The sequence below is a fragment of the Dendrobates tinctorius genome, unplaced genomic scaffold (assembly GCF_039654945.1).
Source record: "Dendrobates tinctorius isolate UK_male_01 unplaced genomic scaffold, ASM3965494v1 ptg000208l, whole genome shotgun sequence".
NCBI classification, from domain to species: Eukaryota; Metazoa; Chordata; class Amphibia; order Anura; family Dendrobatidae; genus Dendrobates; species Dendrobates tinctorius.
The window spans coordinates 8,286,383-8,299,361 of NW_027361875.1; the positions used below are offsets into that span (position 1 = coordinate 8,286,383).

The window sequence follows — 12,979 nt, forward strand, 5'->3', positions numbered from 1 at the left end:
CGTGTTTTTAATACTTTTCCTCTGATTGTTCCACTCCTGGTTTTGACTTACAAATACGGATGTAAAATACTGACCAAATACTGATTGAGTGAACGTGACCTTACAGGAAGCCTCTTACCTGCCGGCATCCCCGAGACATCTTCTGATTAGTAGGTTCTGTGCAGTGTCATGCATGCATCAGGTCACAACAAAGTTGTCATGCCGGGCCTACAATTAAGAAGAAGTGCTGGCTTTCTGAGGACTTACACTACTGCTTAAAAGTTTAGGGTCACTTAGAAATTTCCTTATTTTTGAATGAAATGCACAATTTTTTCCAATGAAGCTAACATTAAATGATTCAGAACTACACACTATACATTGTTAATGTGGTAAATGACTATTCAACCTGCAAACATCTGGTTTGTAATGCAGTATCTTCCTAGGTGTATAGAGGCCCATTTCCAACAACCACCACTCCAGTGTTCATATGGTACTTTGTGTTTGCTAACTGTGTAAGAAGGCTAATTGGATAGTTAGAATACCCTTGAAAACCCTTGTGCAAGTATGTTAGCACAGCTGAAAACAGTTTGGCTGATTAGGGAAGCTATAAACCTGACCTTCCTTTGAGCTAGTTGAGAATCTGGAGCATTACATTTGTTGGTTCCATTAAACTCTCAAAATGGCCAGAAAAAAAGAACTTTCATGTGAAGCTCGACAGTCTATTCTTGTTCTTAGAAATGAAGGCTATTCCATGCAAGAAATTGACAAGAAGCTGAAGCTTTCCTACAACGGTGTGTACTACTCCCTTCAGAGGAGAGCACAGTCTCTAACCAACGTAGAAACAGAAGTGGGAGGCCCCGCTGCACAACTGAGCAACAAGTACAATAGAGTCTGTAGTTTGAGAAATCGACGCCTCACAGGTCATCAACTGGCAGCTTCATTAAATGGTACATGCAAAATGCCAGTGTCAACGTCTACAGTGAAGAGGCGACTTCGGGATGCTGGCCTTCAGGGCAGAGTGGCAAAGAAAAAGCCATATTTGAGACTGGGTAATAAAAGTAAAAGATTAATATGGGCAAAATAACAAGACATTGGACAGAGGAAGATTGGAAAAAAGTGTTATGGACAGACGACTCCAAGTTTGAGATGTTTGGATCACACAGAAGAACATTTGTGAGATGCAGAACAACTGAAAAGATGCTGGAAGTGTGCCTGACGCCATCTGTCAAGCATGGTGGAAGTGATTTGATGGTCTGGGATTACTTTGGTGCTGGTAAAGTGGGAGATTTGTTCAAGGTAAAAGGGATTTTGAATAAGGAAGGCTATCACTCCATTTTGCAACGCCATGCCATACCCTGTGTACAGCGCTTGATTGGAGCCAATTTCATCCTACAACAGGACAATAACCCAAAGCACACCTCCAAATTATGCAAGAACTATTTAGGGAAGAAGCAGGCACCTGGTATTTTATCTGTAATGGAGTGGCCAGTGCAGTCACCAGATCTCAACCCCATTGAGCTGTTGTGGGAGCAGCTTGACCGTATGGTACGCAAAAAGTGCCCATCAAGCCAAACCAACTTATGGGAGGGGCTTCTGGAAGCATGGGGTGAAATTTATCCAGATTACCTCAGCAAATTAACATCTAGAATGTCAAAGGTCTGCAATTCTGTAATTGCTGCAAAGGGAGCATTCTTTGACGAAAGTTTGAAGGAGAAAATTATTTCAAATAAAAATCTTTTTTTTCGAACCTTGTCAATGTCGGGACTAGATTTTAAATTAATTTGGCAACTCACTTGATTAATAAAAGTATGAGTTTTCATGGAAAACACAAAATTGTCTGGGTGATCCCAAACTTTTGAACGGCAGTGTATGTCTGTTATGTCTGGTGGCCACAAAATGCTGACATGGACATTGCACTTGGGTCCCACGATTCGATTCAGTCATCTCTACCAAGAGAGGCGTAATTACATGAAAACGACATATTGTATCCTCTCTATACATTACAGCTAAAATTTAGAGGGGTTTTCTAATCCCACTGAGACCCACCAGCTATTGCCCAACCTTTGATTTCTCTTGTCAGCTTCTTCAAGAGCAAGCCAACCTAGAAGAAGCCGACTGGCGAAACTCAGGGTCTTAGGCCTGTTTCACACATCAGTTTTTTGAAATCCGTCAAAATCCGCCGTTGTGCCAAACAAAACGGATCCGCCATTTTGCTTGGCGGATCCGTTTTTTCCCATTGAGTTGCATTACCGGCGGATCTTGACGGATGGCCATCCGTTCGATCCGTTTTTTTGCGGATCCGCCAAAATTTTGGTGTCCGCCGGCATGCCTGAACGGACCATGCAACGTTTTTTCAGTGGCCGGATTCGCATTTGACATTGCGCATGCCCGGAGGATTTGTCTCTCTCTCTCCCCTCTCCCCTCCCCAGGCAGCGGTTCCTTTAAAATTAAAATAACGGTCCGGTGACAAACGTTGTCATCAGTCCAAGAATGGATCCGTTGTCCGCCATTTTAGCGGATTTTAACTGAAGCAAAAAACTGATGTGTGAAATAAGCCTTACAGTCCCTTTCAGCTATCATTAGTTGCTTTTGTGTTTTTACGTCAGATATGTTTAGGGAATTTGGTGATATGTATGTAATAGAAAAAGCAAATATTTTAAATTGAGCTGTCCCAATGATGCTGTGTCTAAAGATTTTGTGAAGAGATACAAAGGGTTGATAAATATGGTGTTTCATCTGAACATCCTATACATTGACCCATTTTCTTTATAGTTTTTGTAGCTAAATTAATCTCATTATTAGCGAGTAAATCTTCACAGGGGCGGACCTACCGCCCGTGCAGCCCATTCATTGAACGGGGGCCCCGGGGGAGAGGGGGCCCCTCCTGCACCGCATGGCTAATTCATGGCTCCTAAGCGTGTGGCTGGGCTGTGTGTTTTGTGCACACAGGACCTGTGAGAGGGGAGGAGTCAGGGGTCACATGATCAGGGGACTCAGGCTCCGTGTCTGTCTGCATGTGCACTCTGCTGCAGGACTCCGCTGTGCTGGTTGTCATGCTGCTGGATGAGGTAAAGTTTCTGTGTGGGGTCAGGAAGGTTTTACAGTGTGGATGTAGCAGAGCTGTGTGTGTACGCGGTGGACTGAGCGGAGCTGTGTGTGTACGAGGTGTACGGAGCAGAGCCGTGTGTGTGCGAGGTGTACGGAGCAGAGCCGTGTGTGTGCGAGGTGTATGGAGCGGAGCCACTTGTGTACGAGGTGTATGGAGCGGAGCCGTGTGTGTACGAGGTGTACGGAGCGGAGCCACATGTGTACAAGGTGTACGGAGCGGAGCCACGTGTGTACAGAGCGGAGCCGCGTGTGTATAAGATGTACGGAGCAGAGCTGTGTGTGTACGGAGCGGAGCCATGTGTGTATGAGGTGTATGGAGCAGAGCCGTGTGTGCGGAGCCGCGTATGTATGGGGTATGCAGAGCTGTGTGTGTACAAAGTGGAGGCATTTGTGCACTGGATGTACGGAGCGGAGCCAAGTGTGTATGATGCATACAAAGTGGGCTTTTCCCACCGACACAGGCGTACACAGAGGAGCCCCGAGGAGCACTTTAAAACTCGCACGTGACGTTCCACCGGAAGTGATTTGTTGGAAGCTGATTGGATATGAGGTAATTTCATGAGGCGATTGTGACAGAACCAGGAATGCTTCAGATCCATCACCGTGTCCTCCTCCAACAGCGTGAACAGCAGGATCGCCTTGGAATCAGGGATGCCGGCCATGTGTGCGGATCATTATTATTGTTATTATGCATTTATATAGTGCCATCTATTCCATGGCGCTTTACATGTGAAAAGGGGAAATATAGACAAGTATAGTAAACATGTGTAAGATAAGGGACACACAAGTACATAAGGAGAGGGGACCCTGCCTGCGAGGGCTCACAGTCTACAGGATATGTCCTGCACTGGGAGGCTCAGGTGGGCACTTCAATGGGAGCCGGGCTGCTATAGTAACTTTATAGAATCTTTCTTTCTTTCTTTCTTTCTTTCTTTCTTTCTTTCTTTCTTTCTTTCTCAGTCTCTGTTCTGTCTTTCCCTCTCATTATCTTTCTCTCTCTCTCTCTGTTCTTTATTTCTCTCTCTAATCTTTCTTTTTTTCTTTCTCTCTCTCTCTGTTATTTCTTTCCCCTCTTTATTTCTTTCTTTCCTCTTTCTTTCTCTCTGTTCTTTCTTTACTTCTTTCTCTCTCTGTTCTTTCTTTCCCCTCTTTCTTTCTCTGTTCTTTTTCATTTTTTTCTTTCTCTCCCTCTGTTCTTTCTTCCCCTCTTTCTTCCTTTTTCTCTCTGTTCTTTCTTTCTTTTTTTTCCTATTTCTTTCTTTCTCTCTATTCTTTCTTTCCCCTCTTTCTTTCTCTCTCTGTTCTTTCTCTCCCCTCTTTCTTTCTCTCCCCTTTCTTTCTCTCTGTTCTTTTTTTATGTCCCCACTTTCTTTCTCTGTGTTCTTCCTTCCCCTCTTTCTTTCTCTCTCCGTTCTTTTTTTTCTTTCCCCTCTTTCTCTCTCTGTTCTTTTTTTTCTGTTCCCACTTTCTTTCTCTGTGTGCTTTCTTTCTCTTTCTTTTTCTCTGTTTCTTTATTTCCCCTCTTTATTTTTCTTTTCTTTCTTTCCCTTTCTTTTTCTCTGTTCTTTCTTTCGCTCTGTTCTTTCCCCTCTTTCTCTCTTTCTCTGTTCTTTGTTTCACTCTCTGTTCTTTCTTTCCCCTCTTTCTCTGTTCTTTCTTCTTTCTCTCTCTGTTATTCTCTCTGTTCTTTCTCTCTCTGTTCTTTCTCTCTCGCTCTCCTTTCTTTCTTTTTCTCTCTATTTTCTTTTTTCTCTCACTCTGTTTTCTTTCTTTTCCTTAGTACCAGTCAGTGTGCCCACAGTACCAGCCACTGTGCCCATAATGCCAGCCACTATGCCCCTAGTACCAGTCAATGTGATCAGCAGTGCTAAATGGGTGCGGTTGGGCGTGGACATTGGTGTGAATAGTCACAAAATGGGCGTGGTCGGGGGTGTGACCTAAAATTTGCGGCTGCGCGCACCACAGCCTTTGTCCCTCTTTCCCTTCAAAAGTTGGGAAGTATGGCTAATTATTTACCTATTCAAATTTACCATGTGGAGTGCCGCGGAGCCGAGGCGCAAGGAGAGCAGCGCTGCGGGAGGCGGCGGGAGCGGGCCTGAGAGTGCGAGCGCCGGTGCAGAGGAGCCAGCCCTGAGGTGAGAGCAGCATCAGTGCTGTGCTGCGCTGCCTCTGTGGGGGAGGAGACAGACTGACTGTCACTCACTGTGCGTGTGGCCTCGGCCGGACGGTGGCTGCAGCCGCAGCGTCAGTGTGTGTCTGTGAAGTCACTGTGTGCCGTGCCTCATAACTAAATGCTGCAGCTCAGGAATGTGCGGACAGTGGATGGATCCTCTTGGTCTGGCCTGCCCTGCCTGCTCCAGGTAAGAATACCAGAGCTGAGCAGGACTGAGGGACTGGGGCCGAGGCAGGCATGATTTGGGGGGGCTCCTGGGGGAGAACTGAAGCATGGCAGGCATGATTTTTTGGGGCTTCGTCCTGGGGGAGAACTGAAGCATGGCCTGGCTGCTCATGAATGGGGGGTCCCTGGCCTGGGGAGAAGGGAAGTATGGCCTGGCTGCTCATGAATGGGGGTCCCTGGGGAGAAGCATGGCCTGGCTGCTCATGAATGTGGGGGCCCCTGGCCTGGGGAGAGCTTGAAGCATGGCCTGGCTGCTCATGAATGGTGGGGCCCTGGCCTGGGGAGAAGCATGGCCTGGCTGCTCATGAATGGGGGGGCCTCTGGCCTGGGGAGAAGCATGGCCTTGGCTGCTCATGAATGGGGGTGCCCCTGGGGAGAAGCATGGCTGCTCATGAATGGGGGGGGCCCCTGGGGGAGATGCTTGGCTGCTCATGAATGGGGCGGCTCATGGGGGGAGAAAAAACATGAATTGGGCGGCCCACATAGGGGGAGAAGCAGCATAAACTGGGGGGGCACATGGGGAGAAGCAGCATAAACTGTGGGGCCACATAGGGCGAGAAGCACTATGCCAAAAGTAGACCACATATGGGGGAGAGCATTATGAAACAAAGGGAAACGGGGGTGCCTATATATATCACCTGGAGGCTGTCTTGGGCTATATATGTTATTTAGAGGCTATGCTGGGCTGTATATATTACCTGAAGGCTATGCTGGACTGTATCTATTACCTTAAAGCTATGCTGGATTGTTACCTGGAGTGGAGGCTATGCTGGGCTGTATATATCACCTGGAGGCTGTGCTGGGCTGTATATATTACCTGGAGTCTATGCTGGGCGCTGTATATATTACCTGAAGGCTGTTGCTGGACTGTATATATTAACTGGAGGCTATGCTGGGCTGAATATGTTATTTGGATGCTGTGCTGGGCTGTATATATTAACTGAAGGCTATGCTGGGCTGTATACCATATTTTATTTGGAGGCTGTGCTGGGCTGTATATATTAACAACTAGAGGCAATGCTTGGCTAGTGGGCTATATATGTTATTTGGAGGCTGTGCTGGCCTGTATATATATTTTGGAGGCTGCAACTGGCAAATAATAAATACAGCCCAGCAGCACCCTACAGATATTATATCTAGCCCTGCATAGCCTCAATATTAGATAATAACAAATAACTTTGTTGCCCTATGAAGGGCAGGGGGGTTGTGAAAAATTTCTTGCGCAGGGGCCCACTACAGTCTGTGTCCGCCCCTGAATCTTCACATTAATCGGACGAATATTTCTGTATCCACAAATTCCAATATGTAGAATAAAAACAGCTGGAAATCTGGCAGTGTTGCCATGCATGTAAAGGAAGTCAAAAGTGGCAATGAATGAGAACTTTTATGAACTGTAAATGCCACAATGAAGAAATAAGCATCATCCCAGAATAACGGTTTATATCACTTGTGTGCCAGGCTGCAGTACTTGGAAAGCTTTCTGTAGTAAAATACGCAAAAGTTCACTTGTAGAATAGTAGATATATTTGAAAATCTGTACTGTGGTGAAAATGAAGATTTCGTATTTCAATTTATTTTGAAAAAAAATCCAATTTTTATTGTATTTTCCTTAGAATTAAGCAAACTCTTCTCATCACTTTTCAGCTTGTGCTGCGTACAGGGTCAGCAGTCAGTGTCAGTAATTATCAGAGAGCAGGATTAAAATAATAGGCCCAATCTCTGTAATGTATAGCGGGAGTCAGATAACCCCCCATCTCTATCGAGAGTGGAGGATTGATGGAGAATTGATGTAGCTCAGCTCCACTTCCCTCCTTCCTCTCTCTGCACATAACAAAAACATGTTCATGCTCACAACTCTCGATTTTCTGAAATTTCTTATTTCCAGACAGAACTTTTAAGGATACGTCCACATGGAATATAAATTACCGTAATCAACCAAAATCAGTGTCAAAAATCTAAAATTGATCTGCAGCAAAATTCCAGTGAGTTACAAAGAAAATTTGCTGTGGATTTGCTGCTGCATAAGTTACCATATTATACTGTAGATTCTGCGCTGATTTACCTATTACATGCCTACTTGCCTACAGTTGGGAGGCTCTGTTGCCGAATGTTTTAGCAAATAATGGTCAATAGGCACATGATACATCAGATGTACAATTTCAGAATTTCCCACCGCATACAACGAATATAAGCGCAAGAACTGTCAGCCCCAGTCTACAACTAAACATGTAAATCAAGACAGAAGTTGTGTTATAGCGCTAAAGAGAATCTGTCACCAGGTTTTGGCAACTAATCTGAGATCAGCATAATCTAGGGGTACTGACACAGATTCTAGCAATGTGTCACTTACAGTCATATGTTAAAGTTTGGGCACCCCTATTAATGTTAACTTTTTTCTTTATAACAATTTTGTTTTTTGCAACAGCTATTTCAGTTTCATATATCTAATAACTGATGGACTCAGTAATATTTCTGGATTCAAATGAGGTTTATTGTACTAACAGAAAATGTGCAATCTGCATTTAAACAAAATTTGACCGGTGCAAAAGTATGGGCACCTCAACATAAAAGTGACATTAATATTTCGTAGATCCTCCTTTTGCAAAAATAACAGCCTCTAGTCGCTTCCTGTAGCTATTAATGAGTTCCTGGATCCTGGATGAAGGTATTTGTGACCATTGCTGTTTACAAAACAATTCCAGTTCAGTTAAGTTTGATGGTCGCCGAGCATGGACAACCCGCTTCAAATCATCCCACAGATGTTCAATGATATTCAGGTCTGGGTACTGGGATGTCCATTCCAGAACATTGTAATTGTTCCTCTGCATGAATGCCTGAGTAGATTTGGAGCGGTGTTTTGGATCATTGTCTTGCTGAAATATCCATCCCCTGCGTAACTTCAACTTCGTCACTGATTCTTGCACATTATTGTCAAGAATCTGCTGATACTGAGTTGAATCCATGCGACCCTCAACTTTAACAAGATTCCCAATGCCGGCATTGGCCACACAGCCCCAAAGCATGATGGAACCTCCACCAAATTTTACTGTGGGTAGCAAGTGTTTTTCTTGGAATGCTGTGTTTTTTAGCCTCCATGCATAATGCCTTTTTGTATGACCAAACAACTCAATCTTTGTTTCATCAGTCCACAGGACCTTCTTCCAAAATGTAACTGGCTTGTCCAAATGTGCTTTTGCATACCTCAGGCGACTCTGTTTGTGGCGTGCTTGCAGAAACGGCTTCTTTCGCATCACTCTCCCATACAGCTTCTCCTTGTGTAAAGTGCGCTGTATTGTTGACCGATGCACAGTGACACCATCTGCAGCAAGATGATGCTGCAGGTCTTTGGAGGTGGTCTGTGGATTGTCCTTGACTGTTCTCACCATTCTTCTCTGCCTTTCTGATATTTTTCTTGGCCTGCCACTTCTGGGCTTAACAAGAACTGTACCTGTGTTCTTCCATTTCCTTACTATGTTCCTCACAGTGGAAACTGACAGGTTAAATCTCTGAGACAACTTTTTGTATCCTTCCCCTGAAAAGCTATGTTGAATAATCTTTGTTTTCAGATCATTTGAGAGTTGTTTTGAGGAGCCCATGATGCCACTCTTCATAGGAGAATCAAATAGGAGAACTACTTGCAAGTGGCCACCTTAAATACCTTTTCTCATGATTTGATATACCTGGCTATGAAGTTCAAAGCTCAATGAGGTTACACAACCAATTTAGTGCTTCAGGAAGTCAGTAAAAAGTAGTTAGGAGTGTTCAAATCAAGAAAATAAGGGTGCCCATACTTTTGCACCAGTCAAATTTTGTTTAAATGCAGATTGCACATTTTCTGTTAGTACAATAAACCTCATTTGAATCCAGAAATATAACTGAGTCCATCAGTTATTAGATATATGAAACTGAAATAGCTGTTGCAAAAACCAAAATTGCTATAAATAAAAAAGGTTAACATTAATAGGGGTGCCCAAACGTTAACATATGACTGTACTGGGCTGTTTTTCTGTAGTTTTGATAAAATCACAGTTTTATCAGCAGGAGATTATCACTAGAGGGTTAGTAAACCTGCTGCCATGTAGTCTTCCATGTTCATAAGATCTGTAATACCTCACCCCTTCACTGATTGGCAGCTTTCTGCCTATGCACAGTGACTGTACGCAGGAAGCCACCAATCAGTGGAGTGGGCATGGCTATACAGAGCTTAATATTCAGAGAACTTGGAGATCTGCAGCAGAGAAAACTGTGATTTTATCAAAACTACAGCAAGCAGCCCAGTAAGTGACACATCACTGGAATCGGGGTCTGTGCCCCCCTATATCATGCTGCACTCAGATGGAGTAGCAAAAACCTGATGACCCAATCCGTTTAAGTGGTCCAAGACTTTGATATTGACAACTTGTCTTTAGAATAGGTGATCAATTTCAGATTAGTGGAGTGTCAGACCCATTGAAGTAAATGGAAGAGTAGCTGCAGTACCTGAGGATGGCCACTACACAGGTTATAGAGCTGTGGTGTTTTGTCTCCATATGGCCTGTTTCACACTTCCGTTTTTGACCATCAGTCAAAATCCGCCGGTTTTTTAAAGAAACGGATCCGCCATTTTTTTTGGCGGATCCATTTTTTTCCCCATTGAGTTGCATTACCGGCGGATCTTGACGGATGGCCATCCGTTGGATCCGTTTTTTTGCGGATCTGCCAAATTTTTTGCATCCGCCGGCATGTCTGGACGGACCCTGCAACGTTTTTTTTGCTGCAGGATCCGCATTTTACAGTGCGCATGCCCGGAGGAATGAAGTCAGCCGGGGATTTAACCCTGAAATCCTTTCTGGCGGTGGAAAAAAAATCTCTCTCTCTCTCCCCTTCCCGGACTGCGGTTCCTTTAAAATTCTTCATTCGGTGGATCTGTCAAAAAAAACGGATCCGGTGGCATCCGTTCACATCACTTAGGAACGGATCCGCTTTCCGCCTTTTTGGTGGATTTTAACTGACCCAAAAAAACGGAAGTGTGAAACAGGCCTAAGCGGTTTACTCCTGGGCACCCACTGGACATTATAATAGGTGAGCAATGGGGGTATTGGACCTCCACCAATCTGATACTGATGAACCATCCAAAGGATAGACTTTAGGAAGTAAGCAATGAATATCTTGAAAGCCCTGAGGAATTGATGCAGAAAGTATATTGGAAAAGTATATTAGTTGACTATAACACTCCTTTAAATGGCAGGTTTTGGGTATCTCTAAATAGCATGTGATGAAAAGTTTCATACAGGACATTGAAAAAAATAAAAAAAAGTTCTGATCATTTCATTGCTGGGAAAAAAAGCACCAAATAGGTTAAGGCTGAAAGTCAAAGTTGTTTTTAACATTCAATGGGGTAAGGAACGTTTCCCATAAATGCCCCAGGTAGGAAAACCCCCTTTAAATGAGCTAATTGTCCAATTGGTACAAGTGGTACTAGAATGAATGAGTGAATTCCCGTCCTGTGAGCCTCTGGTGGGAGCTCTCTTATTTGTTTGTCTGTTCCCTTTCCTCGGTGCTTGGCAGCCATGCGGTGGGCCAAATATGCATTTCCGCATTGTGTTGATTTTGAATGATTGGAGGGTAACGCAATTAGTTTCTCCAGAGTAACCGGGAGAAGTGTGCGAGATTGAAGCGATGCTCTGTAGGTGCATTGCTGACATATTACGTTTCCCGCTCCCTCCTTTCCCCCCTGTTCCTATCTGTGAGCAGTGGAATGTTTGATGTTACAGTAAATTAAAAAGTTGGATGATATTTGTCTGCTCTCTGGTTTCAGTAAATGCAGAGCAATAATTAGCAAACGGAATCAGGCGTTGCTGCCAGGACGTCTGTTTCTACTTTTCTATCCGAGATCCGTTTGATTTCTCCTTCCCTTAGCCTTGTGTCCAGGCTGGTGAAAAGAAATGGGTTGGGATCAGGTTTAGATGTGTTCCCTTTTTTTTAACCCTTTATTCAGGAAGAAACCAGGAAATACATATTCTAAAATTCCGAATGTATTTTCATCTTGTTTCATAACATTTGGGATTTTGCAGAACGTTTTTGAAACTGATGGTCCTATATATAGGTCTCATAAAACATAGTATTTGTGAGTTAATCCCTTGGCGTCCTTTGCCAGTTTTTGCCCTCATTATGCGGTGATTTTTTTTCCTCATCTTAAGCTATAACTTTTTTAGTTTTCCATCATCATACTCATTTGACAGTTTATTGCAGGATGAGATGTGTTGTTTAATCTCACCATATTGTGTACAAGTAATGTATAAAAACATGTTTTGCAATTGACTTTCTTATAATGTTCACGATGCAGTAGGCTAAAGCAACCAGGTTAAGCAACTTTTATTGGTTGGGTCGTTATGGATGCTTTGATACCAATTATGTGAACCTTTATTTGCGTTTTTTACGTGATTAAATTTATTTAATGGGAAAAAATATTTAATACTTTTCTACATTTTTATTTATTTACTTTTTTTTTTTTTTTAGTTTACCTACGTGATCACTTTGAACAAGCGATGATGGTGGCAGCCCGCAATGGTGACAGAGAGAGTACTTTTCCTTTGTCTGATAATGTAGATGATGAATAAAGATGCGCAAACCCATGGAAAATCAGGTTCTGGTACCCAACCGAACTTTATGTCCAAAGTTCGGTTCGGGTACCAGAACTTTGCCCTAACATGAACCCGAACCCCTTTGAAATGTATAGATACCCAAATATTTTGCTCTCTCACTAAGTGTCCTGTATGAACCCCAAACTTTAAGCATCTCTAATGTTGTAGTTGTCCATAGTAACAGTACACCTAAGCAGTAAAACTGCTGGGAGTGGTGTTATCTCTGATTCTGGCCATTTAGGCAGAGAGCAGCCATAACATGGCTCAGACTTAACTCCTGAGTTTGTGTTATAAATGTATGGAAAGTTGTAGAAAGTACTTCCCATAAGTAGTGCATGTGTGTGTATATACAGTACAGACCAAAAGTTTGGACACACCTCATTCAAAGAGTTTTCTTTATTTTCATGACTATGAAAATTGTAGATTCACTCTGAAGGCATCAAAACAATGAATTAACACATGTGGAATTATATAATTAACAAAAAAGTGTGAAACAACTGAAAATATGTCTTATGTTCTAGGTTCTTCAAAGTAGCCACCTTTTGCTTTGATTACTGCTTTGCACTCTCTTGGCATTCTCTTGATGAGTTTCAAGAGGTAGTCACCGGAAATGGTTTTCACTTCACAGGTGTGCCCTGTCAGGTTTAATAAGTGGGATTTCTTGCCTTATAAATGGGGTTGGGACCATCAGTTGTGTTGTGCAGAAATCTGGTGGATACACAGCTGATAGTCCTACTGAATAGACTGTTAGAATTTGTATTATGGCAAGAAAAAAGCAGCTACGTAACGAGTGGCCATCATTACTTTAAGAAATGAAGGTCAGTCAGTCCGAAAAATTGGGAAAACTTTGAAAGTGTCCCCAAGTGCAGTG

At 43.3% G+C, this 12,979-nt stretch overlaps 1 protein-coding gene across 5 annotated transcripts in view; it reads left to right on the forward strand.

Moving 5' to 3' along the window:
• The window catches only part of SLC25A21 (solute carrier family 25 member 21), a 584,350-nt gene that overhangs the window by 238,662 nt on the left and 332,709 nt on the right, over positions 1-12,979 (forward strand). The window contains exon 1 of one of the 5 annotated variants that reach the window (XM_073554206.1): positions 11,988-12,034. The exons of the other annotated variants lie outside the window; for them this stretch is intronic. Coding sequence (XP_073410307.1) covers positions 12,013-12,034 — 22 coding nt within the window. The 5' untranslated portion in view covers positions 11,988-12,012. Of the gene's footprint in view, positions 1-11,987; positions 12,035-12,979 lie in introns of those variants that run through there. 5 annotated transcript variants of the gene reach the window in all.